The sequence below is a fragment of the Gorilla gorilla genome, chromosome 11 (assembly GCF_029281585.2).
Source record: "Gorilla gorilla gorilla isolate KB3781 chromosome 11, NHGRI_mGorGor1-v2.1_pri, whole genome shotgun sequence".
NCBI classification, from domain to species: Eukaryota; Metazoa; Chordata; class Mammalia; order Primates; family Hominidae; genus Gorilla; species Gorilla gorilla.
In genome coordinates this window covers 128,219,108-128,244,168 of record NC_073235.2, presented here as the reverse complement: position 1 = coordinate 128,244,168, position 25,061 = coordinate 128,219,108, and the positions used below count along the sequence as shown (strand labels likewise).

The following is a 25,061-nucleotide window of genomic DNA, read 5'->3' as shown; positions in this document are numbered from 1 at the left end:
CCCACATCTCCTAACTATCTTTGGGAACTATCAATTGATTGCATCTCACTTCCAAACCCATCTTCTTTTCCTGCTTGTGACAAAGGAAATAGGCTCTTTAAACATTTTCTTCTGGGCTGGCTGGCCCAGTGTTAAGTTTTGTCCATAGAAGATACTGGAGAAACACTGAAGCAGGAAAGAGTTTTGCTTCCTGGTTCCTGTATCTCACTGGCCAAGCTTCTGCAGTGCAGGTGGCTTCTCCATGCTCAGCTGCTGCAGAACATGCAGCTTCTTTGGCATTTAACTTCTAAGACACCCAAAAGCTATTAGCCGCCTGCTGATCTCAGGCCATTATGTAGTGTAGTGCAGTATCTCTGGTGAGAAACTCCTGGGGACAGTTTTCCCCAGCACCCTAGAGGGTAATTCTCTGACAAGTTGCAGAGGCTGCATTTCCAGCAAGTCCTGCCTTGCACAGTTCCACAGCAGTGTTTCTGGCTCCGATGACGCAAAACTGCGCACTCCCAACAAGGTCTGGATCTTAGCTCTGGGCCAGAGGCTACTCTGACTCAGCCCTGGGAGTTAGTGGCTGCTCCTTGTATCTTCTATTCTTGTATTATTTGCAGCTTGCTTTACTTTTTACCAGACAATTCTCTTACTCCAATCCTCTTGTCATTATTGATTCTTTACAGTAAACTTTTCCTGTTCCAATTACTATATGGTTTCTCTCTCCTGTCAGGCCTAGACTGATACAATATTTTAGCTCAAATATCAAGATGATGTCTTTTCTGTCCTCTACTTAAAATTTCCTTCTGCATCTCTTTACCTTGCTTTGGATTTTTCTTTCTTCTATTGCGCTGATCATCTTCCAACATACTAGCCAGTTTATGGATTATGTTTATGATTTATCAACTGCTTACTTCTATAGAATATAAACACCTCAAAGGTAAACATCTATTTCACTTTTGCTCATGGATATATCTGCAACTTGTAGAATAATGCTTGGCCCATAGTAGGTGCTCAATAAATATTTATTAAAGAATAATCATATGGATTCCAAGCATCTGTCTCTCTGAAGAATGCCTACATTGGCCCCTGCTGTGGGAATTTAACTTGTTGCCAGTGGCTACGGTTAGTATTCCCACATCCTTTGGGGGAATGAGGTAAATGCTAGTCCTCCCACTTGTCCTAGGTTATAAATTATAGAAGCTGCTTATCGTTGTATGCACAGGCCTTAAGACGCAATATTTCCCTCTACCATCATACAGGAATGTTTTCTCAACATCTCCAAATTGATTTAGCCATTTTAACCAAATCAAGAAATCCTTATTCAGTTGTTTTTTTTTAATGTGCCAATTAATTTTACATTTAATTTACTTGTATTCCCTGTCAAGCCAGTTTACACATATTGCTAAAACAAAGATTTTCACAGATACTGAAATGTAAATTTTGGTTAGAAACATAGGATAACCTGCCAGTTAAGAAACAGATCTGTATAACTCTGGCTTCCTTTATCTGATAGCAAATGTTTATATGACATGTAAATAACCATAGCCAAGTTACCTAGACATAGTTAGGGAAAAAATAAAATTACAAAATATTGAAACAAGTGAGGTCTAATTTTCATTTATCTGGCTACTATTTAATTTATGGGAGCAGAGTCTTTTTACTATATGGAAGTGAATATCTCTAATTGGAATTTCATTTCTATGTACTTTTTTTTTTTTTTGAGACAGAGTCTTGCTCTGTCACCCAGGCTGGAGTGTAGTGGTGCGATCTTGGCTCACTGCAACCTCCAACCCTCGGGCTCAAGTGATCCTCCAGTCTCAGCCTCAGAAGTACCTGGGACCACAGGTGCACACCACCACGCCCAGCTATTTGTTTTGTATTTTTAGTAGAGATGGGGTCTTTCCATTTTGCTTAGGCTAGTTTCAAACTCCTGAGCTCAAGCAATCCACCCGCCTTAGCCTTCCAAAGTGCTGGGATTATAGGCATGAGCCACCGCACCCAGCTGGCTTTCTTTTAAAGATAGCCCAGCTCTTATATCACACAGAGATGGAAGACTATAGAAGATAAAATAAACAACAGGACTCCTTAAATAATGATTGTATATGGAGAGTAGAACTTTTGTTACTTGGAACTGCAAGGACATTACTCAGTTTGGTTAGCCACATTTTTGGAGACATAAGAGCATTTTTATTCAGTAGCAACATACTTTTTCATTTTAAGCATTTTTATAAGAAATATTTCTAAAATACATTATGTCCTTATTTTCAACAGTTAAAGACACTTCCTCTGAGAAGCCATCTTTGGCCCTTCTAGTTTGGGGTAGGTGCCCTTGATCTATGCTCACAAAATACCTGGTATCTTCCCTTCCAAAGCACAGATTTCACTTCACTGTTGACATCAGTGGGCTACACTGGGTTGTCATAACTTTTAAGGGAGAGACTCTTTCTTGTTTCTCTATTGCCTAGCATAGTATAGTGCCACATGCATAGTAGACACTCAGTAAATATCTGTTGACTAATGACATCTTCAAGGGCATCACTGCAAACACTGAAAACAACACAGGGCAGATCATAATCAAGGCCTTGTAAGTCAGTGGTGCTATGTATACATTCTTTAAACTTTGGCTAGTAGCAGGTAGCAGTCCTTTCATGTTCTTTTCCCCTGCTTGTACATTGTTTACTAATATGCTATAAGGTTAGAGACCCCAAATCAAATTTATACTAAGTAAAAATAAGTTTAAAAATTAAAGAAAGAAATGAACTAAAATTCACAAGTTTTAGTGCAAGAAGAAGGAGTTTGGCTTCTCTAAGTTCTTTCTTAGTCTTAGTTTTCAGCTGTTCTGGTTAGACAAACTTGTCAGAAAGCAGAGATTTCCAAAGGGCAATGTGTTCCTGTGTTCTGCTCCATGTAGACAACTTAATTTAATACATATTAATAGCTAAAAATAAATTGTAAAAAGCAGGTCTTAAATCACTGCCCTCCTACTTAACAAGAAAAATCATAGATAGCAATTCATATAATAGAAACTGTTAGTGCAGCTATAGAGCCATAAAATCAAAGTACTCTTTATGCAATAAGTCTATGCTTCACTGAGGTCAATTAAAGCAAGATTTATGCACACAGGCAGTCACTCCGCCTTAAAAAATGGCTTTTACACACTGTAAGGTAGGGTGAAGAACTGGTCAAAAGCTGGATCCCTACAGAATGGAAAAAAAGGAATGAATCTGGAAATATATACCTGTCCTCTAAGAATATGATAGAAATGGCTAAGTGAAACTGGAAATATACAGGCATAAGAAAGATTAAAATTAACATCCAGAAGTCATTTAAGGAAAAGAAATCTCAGCTCTCTGTTGCATCTCAATTGATAACATTATTCTTTAACCTTATATAAATGGCACAAGCTGAACATTCTTTGATTTATATTATTTGGATAAAGTAAAAGATACATGGTGCCAACAACACATTAGTCTGTCAACAGTATTCTTTGTGACAACTCATAATTAGTTTGTGTACCGATCAAGATTCATAAATACAAAACAACTGAAGAAAGGCAGGGTTTTACAAACCGAAAGAGCCAGCAAAGCAATCTCATCTTTTACATCATTCAGAGTGGTTGCTGTATTATAAACAAAGCAGGGCCTGAGTGATGGATGGAGAGAAAATGCACTTGCTCTCTGAGGATCATAAATCACCATGCTTTTCTCTAAGCTCTCCAATATCGGAACTTACTTTCTACATTAAAGGTGCCTGAAAGTGCATTAACTCTTCATAGCAATTAGTCTCCTGAAAGACTTATTTATGAAAACATACATTATTCAAAATGCTCCCATTCATCATTACTTATTAAGCCCACGTCTGCAGTAGGCATCAAAGGTACAACGACAAAAGGACAAGGTCCATGTCTCTAAGGTATAGTCTCATTAGGATACAAAAAAGATAGGCAGATACTTACAATAAAATATATTAGCAGATATAATGGCATTGTACACAAAGTATAGTTCAATCACAGAAAAATGCTTACATAAGTTATTACAGAGAAGGTAGTTGACCCTGTTACTTGAGGGATGAGTGGAAATTTGTTGCAGAGAATAACTTGGAAAAGAAACTCCAGAAAGAAAATTTTACAAGCAAGGGCACAGAGGCAGGAACAAGCATGGTTTGTCTGGAGTAAACTAGGTAGTCTGAGCTGGCTGTAAGAGGCATGGTTGGCAGGAAGTGTGGCTCTGCAGGCAGGAGCAGATGAAAAAGGTCATGCTAATGAGTTCAGTTTTATCAGATAAATGATAAGCAGGATAGTGACACGATCAGATGAAATGAGCAGAATGGTGCTATAATTGGATACACATGTGAGAAAATCCTCTCTGAAAGTAAGAGGGATGATGGATTTGTGAAAGTGAACCTGCAGGAAAGATGACCAGTTAGGTGCCCATGCAATTGTCCAGGTGGGAAACATGATGGCCTGAATGAAATAGGAGCATAAAAGTGCAAACAGGTGGAGAGACTGACATAAGTGGAGCAGAATTGGCTGGACTTGATCACTGATGAGAGATCAGGACAAGTGAAGGAGCGCAATCCAATTAGGCTCTTGCATGTCTAACTTGGATGTCAAGATAAAAAACCATGGAGGAAACGCCTGGGTCAGTGTGGATATGACAAGTTTGAAGGCTCTCTGTGATATCTACAGATAGATGTATGTGTGAAGATTCGGACATCTGGAGATAATGTGGAATTCATGACTTATTTATTCAACAAAGATTAGAGTGAGAAGACAGGAGAGCCAGTGAGAGTTCAGAGACATCATTTAAGAACCAGGCAAAACAACAGACACCCTCAAGGAGACAAATAGAGTAGTAAGAAGATGAAAATTAGTAGAGGGTCAGGCATAAAAAGCCAAGGAGCATGGGATTTAGGAAGTATGGAGGTTCATAGCCTAAAATGCTGAAGAGACATACCAAAGGATAGGGATAAAAGGACAGCATTGAGAAGAGAACCAAGATTCAATTTAGTGTCATGGCTAGGGCATCAGAGAGCAGTGGATTTTGGATGAGGGTGGAGGCCTCAGAGCAAACATGTGCAGGAGGCCTTTCAGTAGCCAGCTAAGCAGGAAGGGAGGGATGCAGGACGGCAGCCTGAAGGAGCCACCTGCTCAAAGATGCAGTCTCAAATGAGTTAATTTCATTGTCAGACTGCTCTGGGGTACATTCACCCATTAGAAAGATTTCTTTCCATTACTATTAAATCTATGAGATGGAGAGTAGCAGTATAAACAAGAAAAAGTCACTTTCTTAAAATTAAAAAAAATAATTTTATAGTTTTGTACAGTACAAAACGCTTTATATTATCAAATGGGAAAAATGCTTTTGTCAGATATACTCTCTAAAAAAATACTGACTGAGGCCAGGCACGGTGGCTCACGCTTGCAATCCCAACACTTTGGGAGGCCAAGGTGGGTGGATCACGAGGTCAGAAGGTCGAGACCATCCTGGCCAACATGGTGAAACCCCGTCTCTACTAAAAATACAAAAAATTAGCCAGGTGTGGTGGCAGGCACCTGTAGTCTTAGCTACTCAGGAGGCTGAAGCAGGAGAATTGCTCAAACCCAGGAGGCAGAGGTTGCAGTGAGCCGAGATAGTGCCGCTGCACCCTAGCCTGGGCGACAAAGTGAGACTCCATCTCAAAAAACAAATAATAAAAATAAAATGAAAACACTGAGTTGGAAAGATGAGAATGAAGCCAAGTTATCTCCCAGGGAACATGCTTATATAAATATAGGCAGGAGCCAGGCACGGTAGTTCATGCCTGTCTTCCCAGCACTTACGGAGGCCGAGGCAGGTAGATCACTTGAGGCCAGGAGTTTGAGACTACCCTGTCCAACATGGCAAAACCCTGTCTCTACTAAAAATAAAAAATTAGTTGGACGTGGTGGCTCATGTCTGTAATGCCAGCTACTCGGGAGGCTGAGGCAGAGAATGGCTTCAACCTGGGAGGTAGAGGCTGCAGTGATGAGCCGAGATCATGCCACTTCACTCCAGCCTGGGCGACAAGAGAGAGACTCTATCTCAAAAACAAACAAACAAAAAACATAAAACAAAAAACAAACAAACAAACAAAAGATAGGCAAGCTCTGAGGTGCCTTCTGAGGACAGTGGCATCGATTTCCTTTAGGTCTTATGGGCCATGTTGAAGTCTAGAAACATGAAGGAAAGGTAAAACATTTGATGAGAAAAGAGATAAAGAGGTGGAAGTCGTTTAATAAAGGCAGATTATGAACTCATTTCTGCCATTTTGTTTAGAAAATCCTAGTAATTATTAATTCAATAATTTAGTACAATACTTTCTAATGCTTTCATATAAATGCAAAGAAGAGATCAATCTTTATATAGGTTTGAAGCCAGACAAAAACAGAGACTTCGGGGAAAGTTGCAATGAGGGTTACATTTAGTATTCTGCCCTTTCTCCACTTCGTCTGCAGACATGCTTTTTGATGTCTATTCACCCATTACTGGAAATTGATGCAACTGTTGCAATTAAGGAATTGTATAACTTGGGAACATCAAGTCTCGTATTTCTCACCAAAATGCTACAGAACAGGCAGAGATCAGAAAGGTACACGGCGTAAATTAACATCACCAATCCCTACAATCCAGGGGTTCTGGAGAATCACAGGTGAAAGCACTGGGAAGTGGGTTTGCTGTATCAAGAACACTGTGCATTATCTGTTCCACAACTCTCTAGGGATTTAGGGGACCAGTTCCCATGCTGGGTCAACAAGAGAGCTCCCAATGAGGAAACTCAGCAGTGAGGATCATTCAGACTGATGTTTATGCACACTCTAATTTTAATCCTAATATCATTTTAGTGTCAGTATTTTACTTGGATCTTTATGTTCTAGAAGTTCTTTGGCCTGAGGACTGCTGGACTAAAGAGTGTATTTTCTCACATGTGAAGCCAAAGGAAATGAGATTTTTTACAACCAATAAAATAATCCAAGCACTTTGCGGAGGGATGATTTCCATTATGTGGAGCAAAGGAAAGACAAAGAGAAAAATAGGGAAGGGAATTATATTTTGCCCTATTTATTTGCCAAGTATTTAGGATGTATTGTGATATTTCTATTATCCCATAGAATTTTAGTTTACCTTTTGCAGTTTTCATTAACTTTCCATGAGTTGACTTTTGAAGCATTCAACCAGATAGTTGGATGGTTTCTAGGAAAGCAATATATGCCTGTTCCTAGTATCACCCTGATAACTCAGAATTCTAGGTTGGACACAAGATTCCTGCCCTCTGGAGTTTATACCCTGTATAATTCTCTCTCATTGAGTACAGAAGCAGGACCATGAATATGATGGTATTTCATTCCTTTGATTAAGTTAGGGATTACAGAAGAAGGTGAAGCGATTTTCCAGTTATAATTATTGCTTTTACTAGGTTGACTCTGAGTTAATAAGAAAGGAGATTAGGCCCAGTGCAGTGGCTCACACCTGTAATCCCAACATTTTGGGAGGCCAAGACAGGAGGATCATTTGAGGTCAGGAGTTTGAGACGAGCCCAGGCAACATAACAAGACCTTGTCTCTACAAAAAATAGAAAAATTAGCTGAGCATGGTGACACATAACTGTAGTCCAAGCTACTTGGGAGGCTGAGGTGGGACGATTGCTTGAGCCCAGGAGTTTGAGGCTGCAATAAGCTATGATCATGCCACTGTGCCCCAGCCTGGGCAACAGAGAAGAAAGACCCTGTCACAGAATAATAATAAAGTAGATTGTTCTGGGTGGGCCTGTGTTAATCAGGTGAACTCTTTAAAAGAGGGTCCAGGCTTTACCTGAAAGGACAGAATCAACATCCAAGAAACTCTTCTGTTCTTGAGAAGCAAGCTACTGCATGTTCTATAACAGCATAAATAAATAATAAAAAGAAGTTTTGCCAACAACTATGTAAGCTTGAGAAAGAACTCTGAGCCTCAGATGAGACTCCAGCTTCAGCTGACACCCTAGATTGAAGCCTTGGAAAATCCTGAGCTGACTCCTAACCCAAGGAAACTGTGAACTAATAGAGGTATGTTGCTTTAATCCATTAAATTTGTGGTAGTTCGTTACACAGCAATAAAACACACCTCTAAATCAATGCCTGATTACAATAGACACACAGGCACATTGGGCTTATTGATTTCTCATGGAAGGCTCTATCTGTGCCAACAACATGGGTAATGAGTCATATTATGAATCTAAGACACTGAACAAACTAGGCCAATGCTGAACTTAATAGGAAGATGTTGGGTGAGACCAGTAAAAAGGCAGGGTATTCTTTGGACTGGACAACAACCATGGCAAGAACCGAGAGAAAGATGCATTGCATGATGACTTGACTTGCAAACTGTTTCATTCATGAGCCTCAGGGTACGTTTAGAAAAAGATCACACATGGTAGATGCGCAACTCCATCTCCATCTGAGCAGTGCCTGGTTTGACAGATGGGTCTTACACTAGGAAGCCTAGCAGCATCTGATTCTGCCAACCTGGGAAGAGAAATCCAGGAATGTGGGCCTTCAGTGATAATCTCCTACATTCTTTCCTCATAAAACAAGAATACACATTAGAACAGTATCCAATGCAAAAAACAATGGGGATTTTGAGAGTTTGCTTTCCACCTTCTTTGTGCTTTATTAGTATAGTGCTAAGCAGTGTTTTGAGCACTTCTTGGGGGCACACTATGAAGTACAAGTGCCACTTGCTATGTGAACAAAGGCATTAACAAGGCAAGTTGCAGCCATGTAGACAAGCCTGTCAAAAAGCCACCAGAAAAGCCATTGCTGAGCCATTTGAAGGAACAAAAAATGTTGCTGAAAAAGGAAAGACTCTTTCAGAAGAGCCAAATAAATTCAGAAAAAGCTAAGCAGCTATTCAAAGGGCTACATATGTCAGTATTTGCTGAATCTCTATCATCTCATTTATTTTCAAAGTCTGGCCAGGGACATTTGGGAAGTCACTGCTGTTGTCTTAACCACCCTCCCCTACCTGAGAATACAGCCCAGCAATGACAGGGGAAGGGAAGTAAGGTTATCAAGCATCTGCTATTTGTCAGACACTAAGCCAGGTGCTTTGCTAAGTTGCTTTTCTCTGTCTAGAAACTTCGTATGATGGATTACTTTTTGATTGCTGCTTAACAAGTGATCACAAATTTAGCAGCTTAAAAATCAATACCTTTACTAGCTCACACTTCTGCAGATCAGATGTCTGGGCACAGCCAGAATCCAGAAGGCTATGTTCTCTGCTCAGGGTCCCATAAGCTCAAATAAAGGTAGCAGCCAAGCTGAATCTTCATTTGGAGGTTCCAGGGAAAAATCTACTTCCAGGCTCACTCATTGTTGGCAGAATTCAGTTCCTTGCAGTTATAAAACCAGGTCCCAGCTTTCTTGCTGACTTTCAGCCATGGTGCTGCTCTCAACTCTCAGAGGCTGCCCATGTGCCTTACCACATGGCCCCTCTATCTTCAAGCCAGCAACTGTGCCTCAGGTCCAAAGATGATACAGGAGTAGTACTGCAGGGAGTGGGGGAATCTTGAATACCGTCTTAGAATTCTGCCTACCACATACGGTGAGTATTGTTATTTCCATCTTACAGAGAGAAAACTGAAGCTGAGGAAGAGAAAGAATGCCAATGTCTGCAGCACTGATATGAAACCAAGATCTGTGTGCTGGGCTTTTGTTGTACCCATCATTCAAATAGTGCACATTGTATCCACTAGATGATTTTTCAACCCTCACCACCATCCATCCTTCTACCTCTTGGAGTCTCCAATGTTGTCTATTATTCTACTCCGTTTGTCCGTGTGTACCCATTGTTTGGCTCCTACTTATAAGTGAGAACATGAGGTATATGACTTCCTGTTTCTGAGTTATTTCACTTAGGATGACTTCCAGTTCCATCTAACCTGCTAAAAAAGACATTTCATTCATTGTTATGGCTATGTAGTATTCTATGATCCATTTGTATGTGTATGCTGCATTTTCTTTATTCAATCCTCCATTGATGGACACTTAGGTTGATTCCATATCTTTGTTATTGTGAATAGTGCTGCGATAAACATACAAGTGTGTCATGAACTACCACAAATTTAATGTATTAAAACAAAAGAAAACATTTGATGAAATGGTTTCTTTCCCTTTGGGTATATACCTAGTAGTGAGATTGCAGCATCAAATGGCAGTTCTAGTTTTACTTCTTTAAGAAATGCCCATACAATTTTCCATAAAGGTTGTACTAATACATATTCCAACTGACAGTGTATAATGTTCCCTTTTCTTTGCATCTTTGCCAACATCCATTTTTTAACTTTTTAATAATAGCCATTCTAACTAGCATAAGATGACATCATACTGTGGTTTCAGTTTGGATTTCTGTGATGATTGGTGATGTTGAACATTTTTTTCATATGTTTATTGGCTGCTTGTATGTCTTCTCTTGAAAAGTATCTATATATGTCCTTTGCCTACTCTGTATGGGGTTACTCATTTTTTCCTTCAGTTGTTTGAGTTTCTTATAGATTCTGGATATTAGGCCTTTTTCAGATGCATAGCTTGCAAGTATTTTTTTCTACAGTTTCTCTGTTTACTCTGTTAATTGTTTCTTTTGCTGTGTAAAAGCTTTTTAGTTTAAGTCCCATTTGTCTAGTTTTGTTTTTATTGTGTTTGCTTTTGAGGACATGGTCAAATTATTTGCCTAGGCCAATGTCCAGAGGCATTTTTGCTAAATTTTCTCCTAGGACTTGTATAGCTTCGGGTCTTATATTTGGATCTTTAATCCTTCTTTAGTTGATTTTTGTATATGCTGAGAGGTATGGATCCAGCTTTGTGATGGTTAATACTGAGTGTCAATTCAATTGGGCTGAAGGATGCAAAACATTGTTCCTGGGTGTGTCTGTGAGGGTGTTGTCAAAAGAGATTAACATTTGAGTCAGTGGACTGGGAAAGGCAGACCCACCCTCAATCTTGATAGGCACCATCTAATCAGCTGCCAGTATGGCTAGAATAAAAGCAGGTAGAAGAATGTGGAAGGACTTGACTTGCTGAGTCTTCCAACCTTCATCTTTCTCCCATGTTAGATGCTTTCTGCTCTTGAACATCAGACTCCAAGTTCTTCCACTTTTAGACTCTTTGACTTACACCAGTGGTTTGCCAGGGCCTTCAGCCACAGACTGAAGGCTGCACTTTTGACTTCCCTACTTTTGAGGTTTTGGAAGTCAAACTAGCTTCCTTGCTCCTCAGCTTGTGGATGGCCTATTGTGGGACTTCACCTTGTGATCATATGAGTCAACACTCCTTAATAAACTCCCCATCATATATGCATCTATCCTATCAGTTCTGTCCCTCTGGAGAATCCTGACTAATACAAGCTTCATTCTTTTGCATATGGCTATCTAATTTTCCCAGAAGCATTAAATAGAGTGTTCTATACTCAATTTATATTTTTGTTAACTTTGTCAAAGATCAGTTAGTTATAGGTAGGTGGCTTTATTTCTGGGTTCTCTATTCCCTTCCATTGACCTATATGTTTACTTTTATACCAGTACCATGCTGTTTTGGTTGCAGTAGCCTTGCAGTATAATTTAAAGTCAGATAATGTGATCCCCCCAGTTTTGTTCCTTTTAAGGATTGCTTTGGCTATTCAGGCCTTGTTTTTTTGGTTTCATGTGAATTTTAGGGTTGGTTTTACTCATTATATGAAAAATGACATTGGTAATTTGATAGGGATTGTGTCAAATCTCTAGATTGCTTTGGACAATATGGTCATTTTAATCATACTGATTCTTCTAGTCCATAAACATGGATGTTTTTCCATTTGTGTCATCTATGATTTCTTTCATCAGTATTTTGTAGTTGTCCTTATAGAGATGTTTCACTACCTTGGTGAAATATATTCCTAGATATTTTTATAGCTATTATAAATGGGATTGACTTTTTGAATTGGTCCTCAGCTAGATATATATATATAAAATTTTATTGATGACTGAATGTTGATTTCATATCTTGGAACTTTACTGAATTCATTTATCAAATATAGGGAGGTGTTTTTTTTTGGTGGTATCTTTAGGTTTTTCTAGATACGAGATTAAATCATCAGTGAACAGGGATAATTTGACTTCCTCTTTTCCAATTTGGATGCCTTTTATTTATTTCTTACCTGACTGCTCTTGTGAGGACTTCCAGGAATAGTCTTTTAAAAAACGTTATGGCCACTTATAAGTGTCACAGATCTGCACTAGGAACTGAGAAAGCAAAATCAAATATGTGGCTGGCCCTGACTGGTGCTGACTTAAGTCCTCAAACTAGGATTCTAATCTGGGAAACCTGTAAGTTCCCCAAGATGAACACACTCAACTTGTTTCCACTCCTTTTTCTTCAAATGTCTCCAGGTTGTTTCTAAAATTTTACACTGGAAGAAAATCTAATTCTGGCTTCTTTAAGTTGGTCAACACCAAACAGCCATAATCAGCAGATATTCTTTGTAGGAAAAAGCACAGTATTAAAATGTGTTAAACCATTTCTTCTCTAGATAAACACCCGATTACATGAAAGAAAGGCACGTGGTTGTCATGCCAGATTTTCTGGTTTCTAGAAAGTGTTCCTTTAACTCATTGCTGGCTCTATGACCTGGATAGAGTAAAACAGGCTATGCTGGGGAAGTAGAACCAAAACTGTTTGTAAGCAACATGAAAGAAAGGACCATTTGTGTTCTCTCTGTTGCTGGAGCTGGATCCCAGTACAACAGGGTAGATACTCAAAGTATTTTCTGAATAAATGGAGGCATGAGAAATGACATTATTAAAGGCTCTAAATTACTTTTTTGGGTAATTCTTAAAAATAGGTTTTGTGTCTATTTTTAACGCAGTGACTTATAACAAACTTCAGCTTCACTTGGTTCTGGCTCAACCACACATTCCAAGATTGTAACAACAACCATGATTGCAAATATTGTAGTGGGTATCCCCATTTTTGCTTCCAAAGACATGACTTTACTAAACATGTCTAAAACGAAATCAGAAATCAGGAGAACTATTCCAATCAAAAGTATTTCTTGATGGCTTTGTAAAGAGACAGTCATGAAATTATATAATAAAGAAGTTTGAAAATAACTTGAGGAAGAGTTCATAACAAGTGGAAGGTAGGAATACTTAGCTGGTTCTTGTAAAGACTTGAAAATGTAGAGATAATTAAAGGTTAATAAAGCAAGACTAATAAAGAAGAAAAGAGAGAAGAATCGAATAGATGCAATAAAAAATCATAAAGGGGATATCACCACCGATCCCACAGAAATACAAACTACCATCAGAGAATACTACAAACACCTCTATGCAAATAAACTAGAAAATCTGGAAGAAATGGATAAATTCCTCGACACATACACCCTCCCAAGACTAAACCAGGAAGAAGTTGAATCTCTGAATAGACCAATAACAGGCTCTGAAATTGTGGCAATAATCAATAGCTTACCAACAAAAAGAGTCCAGGACCAGACGGATTCACAGCCGAATTCTACCAGAGGTACAAGGAGGAACTGATACCATTACTTCTGAAACTATCCCAATCAATAGAAAAAGAGGGAATCCTCCCTAACTCATTTTATGAGGCCAGCATCATCCTGATACCAAAGCCAGGCAGAGACACAACCAAAAAAGAGAATTTTAGACCAATATCCTTGATGAACATTGATGCAAAAATCCTCAATAAAATACTGGCAAACCGAATCCAGCAGCACATCAAAAAGCTTATCCACCATGATCAAGTGGGCTTCATCCCTGGGATGCAAGGCTGGTTCAATATATGCAAATCAATAAATGTAATCCAGCATATAAACAGAACCAAAGACAAAAACCACATGATTATCTCAATAGATGCAGAAAAGGCCTTCGACAAAATTCAACAACCCTTCATGCTAAAAACTCTCAATAAATTAGGTATTGATGGGACGTATCTCAAAATAATAAGAGCTATCTATGACAAACCCACAGCCAATATCATACTGAATGGGCAAAAAATGGAAGCATTCCCTTTGAAAACTGGCACAAGACAGGGATGCCCTCTCTCACCACTCCTATTCAACATAGTGTTGGAAGTTCTGGCCAGTGCAATTAGGCAGAAGAAGGAAATAAAGGGTATTCAATTAGGAAAAGAGGAAGTCAAATTGTCCCTGTTTTGAGATGACATGATTGTATATCTAGAAAACCTCATTGTCTCAGCCCAAAATCTCCTTAAGCTGATAAGCAACTTCAGCAAAGTCTCAGGATACAAAATCAATGTGCAAAAATCACAAGCATTCATATACACCAATGACAGACAAACAGAGAGCCAAATCATGAGTGAACTCCCATTCACAATTGCTTCAAAGAGAATAAAATACCTAGGAATCCAACTTACAAGGGATGTGAAGGACCTCTTCAAGGAGAACTACAAACCACTGCTCAAGGAAATAAAAGAGGATACAAACAAATGGAAGAACATTCCATGCTCATGGGTAGGAAGAATCAATACCATGAAAATGGCCATACTGCCCAAGGTAATTTATAGATTCAATGCCATCCCCATCAAGCTACCAATGACTTTCTTCACAGAATTGGAAAAAACTACTTTAAAGTTCATATGGAACCAAAAAAGAGCCCACATCACCAAGTCAATCCTAAGCCAAAAGAACAAAGCCGGAGGCATCACACCACCTGACTTCAAACTATACTACAAGGCTACAGTAACCAAAACAGCATGGTACTGGTACCAAAACAGAAATATAGATCAATGGAACAGAACAGAGCCCTCAGAAATAATGCCGCATATCTACAACTATCTGATCTTTGACAAACCTGAGAAAAACAAGCAATGGGGAAAGGATTCCCTATTTAATACATGGTGCTGGGAAAACTGGCTAGCCATATGTAGAAAGCTGAAACTGGATCCCTTCCTTACACCTTATACAAAAATTAATTCAAGATGGATTAAAGACTTACATGTTAGACCTAAAACCATAAAAACCCTAGAAGAAAACCTAGGCATTACCATTCAGGACATAGGCATGGGCAAGGACTTCATGTCTAAAACACCAAAAGCAGTGGCAACAAAAGCCAAAATTGACAAATGGGATCTCATTAAACTAAAGAGCTTCTGCACAGCAAAAGAAACTACCATCAGAGTGAACAGGCAACCTACAAAATGGGAGAGAATTTTCGCAACCTACTCATCTGACAAAGGGCTAATATCCAGAATCTACAATGAACTCCAACAAATTTACAGGAAAAAAAAAACAACCCCATCAAAAAGTGGGCAAAGGACATGAACAAACACTTCTCAAAAGAAGACATTTATGCAGCCAAAAAACACATGAAAAAATGCTCACCATCACTGGCCATCAGAGAAATGCAAATCAAAACCACAATGAGATACCATCTCACACCAGTTAGAATGGCAATCATTAAAAAGTCGGGAAACAACAGATGCTGGAGAGGATGTGGAGAAATAGGAACACTTTGACACTGTTGGTGGGACTGTAAACTAGTTCAACCATTGTGGAAGTCAGTGTGGCAATTCCTCAGGGATCTAGAACTAGAAATACCATTTGACCCAGCCATCCCATTACTGGGTATATACCCAAAGGACTATAAATCATGCTGCTATAAAGACACATGCACACGTATGTTTATTGCGGCACTATTCACAATAGCAAAGACTTGGAACCAACCCAAATGTCCAACAATGATAGACTGGATTAAGAAAATGTGGCACACATACACCATGGAATACTATGCAGCCATAAAAAATGAAGAGTTCATGTCCTTTGTAGGGACATGGATGAAATTGGAAATCATCATTCTCAGTAAACTATCGCAAGAACAAAAAACCAAACACTGCATATTCTCACTCATATGTGGGAACTGAACAATGAGAACACATGGACACAGGAAGGGGAACATCACACTCTGGGGACTGCTGTGGGGTGGGGGGAGGGGGAGGGATAGATTTAGGAGATATACCTAATGCTAAATGACGAGTTAATGGGTGCAGCACACCAGCATGGCGCATGTATACATATGTAACTAACCTGCACATTGTGCACATGTGCCCTAAAACTTTAAGTATAATAATAAAATAAAATAAAAAATAAAAAAATAAAATATTCTTTATACTAAATACTATGTTAATATAATATTATTAAAAGATTATGCCTTGGGAATACTTATTAATATTACAATATTATTAAAAGGTTATTTTGCCTGGGGAATATTTCTTAATGCCATAATATTGTTAAAAGATTATTACAACTGAGGAATATTTTTCTGTTTATTTGAGCCACTGTGCAATTCTTTTTGCTCCTTTTCCTTTTTTTCATTTTATTTATTTTTGATACAGAGTCTCACTCTGTCACCCGGGCTTCAGTTCAGTAGCACAGTCTCAGCTCACTGCAATCTCTGCCTCCTGGGTTCAAGCAATTCGCCTGCCTCAGCTTTCTGAGTAGCTGGGATTACAGGCTCCCGCCCACATGCCTGGCTAGTTTTTATATTTTTAGACCGTTGGGGTTTCACCTTGTTGGCCAGGCTACTCTCGAACTCCTGACCTCCAATAATCCACCTGTCTAGGCCTCTTAAAGTGCTGGGATTATAGGTGTAAGCCACCATGCCTGGCCTATTTATTTTTAATTGGCAAAAATTGTGTATATTTGCCATGTATAATATGTTATTTTGAAATATGTATACATTGTAGAAAGGCTAAATTGAGCTAATTTATTTATATATATATATATAAGCTCACAAGCTAATTTATATATATATATATTAGCTCACATACTGTTTTTTTTTTTTTGTAATGAGAACTCATAGTCTCTTAAGGATGCTCAACACAATATGTTGTTATTAAGTATAGTTACCATGATGTACCATAGATGTTTTGAATTTATTCCTTCCAACTGAAATTCTGTATCCTTTGACCAATACTTTCACCCACTCCTGCCCAAGCCCCTGGTGATCACCAGGCTACTCTTTACTTCTACAGGATTAACTTTTTTACACTTTACATGTAAGATCAAGCAGTATCTGTCTTTCTGTGCTTAGCTAATTTCATTTTACATAATGTCTTCCAGGCCCATCCATGTTGCCAAAATGTCAGGATTTTATTCCTTTTTATGACTGAATAGTATTCTATTGTATGTATGTGTATGTATGTGTGTGTGTGTGTGTGTGTGTGTTTGTGTGTGTATGTGTATGACATTTTCTTTATCTATTCATCTGTTAAGGGGCACTGAGGTTGATTCCATATCTTGGTTATTGTGAAGATTGCTGCAATAAACATGAGAGTAAAGATGTCTCTTCAACATACTGGTTTCCTTGGAAGTGTATCCAGTAGTGAGATTGCTGGATCACATGGTAGTTCTATTTTAAATTTTTGCTCTATTCACTATTCCTTAATGGCTATCTTAACGTCTATCAATAGTGTATAAGGGCTGTCTTTTCCCCACATCCTCTCTAGTGCTTATCTTTCATATTTTGGCAATAGCTAGGTGTGAAATTAAGGCTCTAACATGCGAAGTGGGTGTGCATATCTTTTCTTTTCCTCTTTGTTTTTAATATATGTGCTATACCAGACCAAAATTTCATATTATTCAGGCCTATTAGAAGTGGTGATTCAATAAGGTATTCAGCTCTATTTGTAAGGCACCTTCTTTGTACCATGTACAATCATTGGCATTAGTTCACTAGGTTGTCATAAAGCTGTGAGGGATGCAGGATCTGATCAATTTTTCCATTATTCACAATCACTTTAAAGGTAAAGAAACAGTCCCATTGGATCACTTGCCTAAAGTCAATGTTTGCCTGTTGATCCTAAGTACAGTCTCTTTTGCCTAAACTAGACAGCATTTCTAACAATGACATTATCGAGGAATCGGCTATGTGTTTACCTGAGGAATGGGGATGACCAATGTGAGGGTGCACACTCCCTCCTTTTGCTGGATCACACATGAGACACAGCTCATAGGGCGTCTCACTCTTTCTACTTAACCCCCTTTAGATCATCTAATCTTTCCTCAAAATAAGCAGGAACCACACTGAAGCAATAAAAAGGGGTAATTAAAATATTTATAGTATACTGATTGCCAGTTTATGCTCACCACTATATAAATTTTTTAAAGGTGTTTCTGTTGTAGATAATCTGAAAATAGAACAGTAAACATGTTTTTAATGTAACAGAGTTACAATTTTTAAACACTAAATTATACTTTTTTGGTATGTGATTTTTTTTTGTTTGTTTGTGCTCAACAGTTTTATTTTTTTCTACTCTGAAAAGCCATTTTGTAGAGTCCAGTTCTTTTTACTTTTATCCACAGGGAAGTCATAATCCCTTACTTAAATGGAAGCCGGTTACCATGGCAATCATTCTAATGTCACTGAATCAATATTTTGATTTTGCTGGCATTTAATGTAAAAAGAAAAGACAGGCTAAGATTTATAAAAGTTATTTTTTATGTTTGTTATACTGTTGATAGCTAGAAAAATTATAAAGAAAACATATGCTCTGTAATGAACTCCAGTTATAGCACAATTATAAAGAACTGAGAGTTCATAAAAGAACAATCTACATATTGATATATTAATAATTTTGGCCCTGAGTACACACATATATACATATGCATTTGGACTCAAGATTTTTCTCCTATCCCTGAATTGAGCCCTGTCTTTATGCTATTATCATTGAGGTCATAACTTGGTAGAAGAGATTTGCATATATCTACTTTTGCAATTGCTGTTTTATTAAGTGTTCTGAAGAGAAAAAAAAAAAGGGAAAGTAAAATTCCCATGAAGAATCACTTCTCTATGGGAGTCTACCATTTCTGCAATGGGTCCCGACAACTTATGTAGCCCACTGAACACCCTCAGAGCTCCTTTTTGAGGAGAAATGCTGGATTTGGAGTTGGTGTTTAATGAGCTCACTACCTATCAAGTATTTTTTCCAAGTCTAACAAGTCTTTGCTGCTACAGTTTAACCACATTTGCTATTTTGTCTTCAGAAGAAATAAAGCTTGTTGAGCTGCTGCATTCTGCTTGACAAGTAGCCATTGGGAGCCCACTATCCTTAGATGGTGAAGACATCTGAGAGAGAATTATGAGACTCTCTGCCCCAGGAACTAGCTATGAAACATCCCAAATGAATGGGAATCCCTTCTATTTTTAAGACAAGTGAATTGCCCCTCAAATTTTTCTTCTGTGGGACAGTAATCATGATTTTCTCCATACTTTCACTCTAAGTAGCCCAGCTCCCCCTCCACGAAGGCGGCTTTTCTGAGGTATTCTGAGGTATTCTGAGTGTATTTTACACGCTTTCCAGAAATGTTTCTGCCAACAAGGCATTGATAACACATCCCTTATGGGCTACTTTCTTTGTCCTTCTCATCTCTCTTCTCTCTTTGGGTGGTTCTTTATTCCCCTTTATTCTTGAATTATTCCTGACTGCATTCAGGCCCCCCATCTTTCAGTGATCACTTTCTTAAATCAGTAATTTTCTTTTGAAAACAATCTAACATAATTTATTAGGTAGTTTTCTGGCAGTAGAAGTAGGAGAGTGGTGACTTCTGCACAGAGAATCACAGAAAATAAAGAGAAATGAAAAGAACCATGTATCAAGGAAACCTATGAACAACATTTAAAATTTACAAATGGTAGGCCTCTGGGGCCTTTTAGTGTACTACTGAGTTAACTAAACACCTATTAATACATTGTTTCTTTAAAAAATGTGTTATAAGTTGAAGGACTTACTGATAACTCTGACTCATGAGAAAAAGAATCAAATGTCTAATACTCTAAGAGGGCAGAGGAATAACAGTTATACATGCACACACACACATGAATGTTCATTGTAGCACTATTCATTGTAGCTGCAAAACAATCAATCTGAGTATTCATCAACAAGATAATGATTAATTACTTGGCTGTACACTTCTCTCTGTTAAAGTTGTTTCTTGACAAATTGCACACCATGGAAATTAGTTACAATAGAAGAAGTGAAAATACAAAACACAAGACTCTATACATGATGATGTCAATTTTGCAAATATGCAAACACATACATATTATTCATTTGTGTGTCTTAACCACATATACTTACATGCAAGTCATTTTTTGCATCTGTATAGCAGGAAAAACTGAAGCCACAGGAGTTTTTTTGTAGAATTTATGGACTGACTCTATCTCCAGGCATTTATTGGTATTATTCAATATGCACTGAAGATATTGGTTGTTTTTGGCTAAAGGCACCTGAACACCAATGAGAGAGGAAGGAGAGACAAAGATGATGGAAGAGATGGCACATACCTCATAGGCATCTGATCTCATGGACTGCCTATGAGAACCTGTGGAAAGATTAGGCCAGAAGGCCAAGGGGCTTTCATGAGGGACTGGGGAGCCCATGTCACAGTGAACACTGCCTAGTTGAAGAAAGGACCATGTGGCTCTCTGTGGCAAATATACTTGGTACCCTAGGTGCTCAGAGAAGCTTGCTGTGGAGAAAGGAGAGTGGGGCAGAAGAGAAGCTATGGGACCTGGTGGAACGCCTCTCTCAAACTGGTCACTGGCAGCATTGGGAACCTTGAAGTGTTTTCCACATTTGCTATGTAAAGATCTCAATGTGCCTGTGCAATGAGCTGAATATTTGTGCTCCCCAAATTAGAATGTTGAAAACTTAATCCCATAATGATTGTATGTGGAGGTAGAAGGGGAAGGAGAGCAGTGCTTTCAGGAATAGGATTAGCATCCTCCTACGAAGAGGCCAGGGAGGCCTTTCTGCCCTTTGAGGATACAAGGAGAAGTCGGCAGTCTGCAACCAGGAAGTGGGCCCCAACAGAGCTCTCAGGCTTCCAACCTCCAGAACTGTGAGAAATAAATTGCTGTTGCTTATATGCCACCCAGGCTATAGTGTTTTGTTTAGCAGCCCCAAATGACCAAGATAGCTTGTGTCAAGGCACACTTAAGGCTACTTTCCCACCATGGAATTCTCAGGAGTAACTCAGGGAAGCTGAGACTCTACTAAATTCAGTAAGGCCTAAAGAGCTGGTGAGATCTGGTGTTAATGTGACCTAATTTATATTCATAGACCAGCAAGGAGGCTGGGATATATTTGATTTGTATGTTTCATAGCTGAGAAAAAACACAGGCAGGTAAAGGTAAAAATTAGAGATATTAAGTAGAGTTTAAGATTATAGTATGCACACACATACACACATAAATACATAAATTCATATTCATTGGAAGCAAATTCACCAAAACATTAAAAATGATTATAAGCTTTTTCTTGATATTTTCCTGAATTAAAATGTCCCGTTGATAATCAAATAATAATACCTTTAATTGTATAAATAGTATAAGAAAATATAACTTTTAGATATATTTCTGGGCAGAATAATTTTTGAATAATTGGAAGCTTTAAAGGATTAAAAAAACTCATATATTGCCTTCCCTTTCTGAACCATCAGAAATACATTCTTCTGGAAATCTGACAACACATCAATAAATAACCTTCCCCTCAATTCTTCTTTTCTGGGACTTCAGGGTGAGAGGCAGGATTATGTGGCCCAGTGAAGAAGGCGCTTGCCCCTGGGCATGCTGACCTGAACATACTATCTGAAAGAGATTTCTAGGTGACATGGATATGGCGTGTTTTACCTTCAGTCCTCTCAGGGGGTTTCCCGCTCTTACTGGCTGCAGTGCTGCTGACCGTCTCTGATGAGGTGCTCAGCTTGGTGCTGGGGTCCCTCTTGGGTTTGGGTGGTGGTTGTCTCCGTGAGCCACAGCTGCTGTCATCGTCTGTGCCCCCAACCGAGTGCAGGGACTGTGATCTCACAGAAAAGCCACTGGAGCAAGGATGGGGAAGTCTGTCCTGAGGAGCAGGCATTGTCATGAATCCCATGCGGAAATGTTTGCCCACATAACTCCCTTCGTGGCCTCGCCCTACTTCTCCACCTATGCTGTAAAAGAAAGCAGACCAAAAACCATGAAGACAAAAGGAGCCAGGATATACAAGATCATACATGTGAGCATATTACTAATAGTGAAAATTTCAAATCTTCATTCTAGTCTGGTGAAATGCTGCCTTTTAAAACAAACTCAAGTAGCATGAAAGCATTCTAACTTTTGTGTTAAATTTTGTTTTCCCCAAAGGAAAGAAAAAATACTGCATAGAACACTTATCTTCAATCACTTTATATTTACTTTGAGGTAAATCTTATCAGTGGCTTAAAATGTAAACAAGAATTCCATGACTATGACTCAGATTCCTTTTGACGTGCAATTCAGTTCTAGTGGTCAGCACTTGAGACTCTTGTCCACTTCATCAAAACCATTCCTGCTTTTATCTGCTTAATATATTGGAGAAAATGAAACAAAAAACAATAATAAATGTTCTGTTATGAAGAAAGAAAGAAAAAGAAGGAAAGGAAAGGAAAGGAAGGAAGGAAGGAAGGAAGGAAGGAAGGAAGGAAGGAAGAAGAGAAAGAAAGAAAGAGAGAGAAAGAAAGAAAGAAAGAAAGAAGGAAAGAAAGAAAGAAAGAAAAGAAAGAGAGAGGGAGGGAGGGAAAGAGGGAAAAAGAGAAAAAGAGAAAGAAAGAAGAAAGAAAAAAAGAAAGGAAGAGAAAGAAAAAGAAAAGAAAAGAAAAAAGAAAAACAAAGCAAAGCAAAACAAAGCAAAGTGAGACAAGCAAAGCAAGACAAGCAAAGCAAGACAAGTAAAGAAAGATGGGAGGAAGGGAGGAAGGAAGGAAGGAAGGAAAAAAAGTAAAAAGCAAACGAGAGGAAGGAAGGAAAGGGGAGGGCAGGAAAGGAAAGGAAGGAGGGAAGAAGGAAGGAAGGAGGGAAGGAAAAAGAGAAGAGAAGAAGAAAGGAGGAAAGGCAGGGAGGGAAGGAGGAAGGAAGGAGGAAGAAAGGAGGGAAGGAGGAGAAAATATTTGCTTAAATTGGTGAAGGTATTGCCAACCACTCTCAGTCTTCCAGAATCTCCAGTTACATTAGAAACAGCCCTACTAAGAAATCAGACACACAAAATAAAACAGCAACATTGAGTAAAGAAGTGTAGCTTAAATATCATTTGATCCTGAGATGATTCTAATACTTCATAAATATTCAGTGTATGCAAAGTTTCCAAATTTAAGGTTCTTAAGTTTTACATAGGAAAGTTTGAACAAAAATATTAAAATATAAGAAATCCCCTCTAATTTTGGAACTCAAGCAATTAGGAAATGACTCTTGGGCCTCTGTCTATGCTATTAAGTAATAGTGACTCCTTTATGAAAAGAAGGGACACAAATGTGAATGTAAACTTTTAAAAGGAAGATTTTTCTAGAGTTTCTTTTTATCTATGAGGTTCATTCACCAAGAGTAAACACAATTTTTTAAAAATACCATTACAAAATATTTGACTAATTTTCTTAGATATGTTTGAATGGTAAGAAGTACCTCTGAGTATATGAAGTTTGGAAGCTTGCTGAGTCTACCTTCCCAGACATGTAAGTTTATTCAGATCTTCATTTAGTAAAACTAATTATGGCTGGCTCTGCCTTCATAATATGATGGAATTTTATATCTTTCATACCATTACAATCTTTGTTATAATTTTAACATTCCAGTAGGAACAATAATGAAAAATAAGATTTTCTTTTCCTCCTTCAACTGGGGACTTATGACAATTACATGTCCTTTGGGGATACAGACAAGAAGAATTTAACAAGAACATTAGATTCTTGATTCTGACCTTTAACACCAATGATAACTTGCCACTCAACCCAAAATATTTTATATGTATTTTTTTCTGAATATTTTCAACTGATACTCAGACACTAAGCACGGAGTACCATCTTTGCAATAAAGGTGGCTGGAATTTCAGTGCACTAAAAATCAACACTATCCAGAAGCATGAATGGAGTCCAAGTGATGGCTAAGGGGCAGTGTTGACATCATAGCCGAAAGTATCCTAAGTCAGTGCAGTGTTTTTATGTGTTTTATCCTCTCTCTCTCTCTCTCTCTCTCTGTGTGTGTGTGTGTGTGTGTGTGTGTGTGTGTGTGTGTGTGTGTTTTAAAGAACGGCAATTAAGACATACATTAGAAGCTTATCCAAACAGAGTGGTTTGTGAAAAATGAAGAATATGAGAAAGGATGGGATAGTGGATGTGAGGGGCTGTCTTGGTATAGGAAGGTCTGTCTTCAGTTTGTGATGGTTGTGGTTTTGATCTTTCTCATAGATGATATACTTGATGTAATCTAACTTTGCTTTCAATTATTTTTCATCCTAATGTCTTTTGTTCATTTCTGTTTCATCACAGCACAAAAGGTGCTTTAAGGATTTATTTAGCCAGTCATCCCGTTTCTGGTAACACAGCCATCTGGGGAAATTTATGCATGTGTTAATGCACATGGGCATTTATGAGTTACTAAAAATAATTCTATCAGCAATTTCTCAGTTACTTTTGACCTAAATGGAGCCTGAACTTTTTCCCGGACTGATAATTTACTCTGCTTCATTTCAGAATTATCTTTTTTAACAGCACACAACAACTTAATCTAACTCTATCTGCTTTGGTTCATATATGCCTTTTACACACACACACACACACACACACACACACACACAAACACATTAACATTTCTTTCAAGAGAAATTCAATGCATGCTTCAAGCACTAGCAGGTACCGCTGCAAGTTTAGTTTGACCAGGCTGTAAATACAAGATGAAGAAATAGGACAAAAACAAATTTGGATGCGAAGACCATTGTTCAAGTCAAGGCTAGAGACAAACAGTAAAGGTGATGGCACATCTAGGTTCAAGAGACCCAGAAAGATTATTAGCCCAAAGCAAATTGAAGATTGTGAAATGCAGCATACAACTAGTTTCTGAATTTGCTAGGAACCTGTGGAGTTTTTTAAATATACAGATTCCCAGACTCCATATGAAGGGCAATGATTGAATCATACCTGTTGAATCAGAATCTCTGTGGGTGTAGAAGATGAATTTGTGTTTTTAAAACTATATCCAGATGTTTCTGATGTAACTAATCCAGA

General features: G+C 38.3%; 1 protein-coding gene across 2 annotated transcripts in view; it reads right to left on the bottom strand.

The window, feature by feature from the left end:
- Window positions 1–25,061, bottom strand: part of NYAP2 (neuronal tyrosine-phosphorylated phosphoinositide-3-kinase adaptor 2) — a 335,042-nt gene that overhangs the window by 196,779 nt on the left and 113,202 nt on the right. For both annotated transcript variants that reach the window (XM_004033288.4, XM_055380579.1), the window contains one exon: window positions 21,679–21,980. In XM_004033288.4, the coding sequence (XP_004033336.3) occupies window positions 21,679–21,980 (302 nt within the window). The remainder of the gene's footprint in view (window positions 1–21,678; window positions 21,981–25,061) is intronic.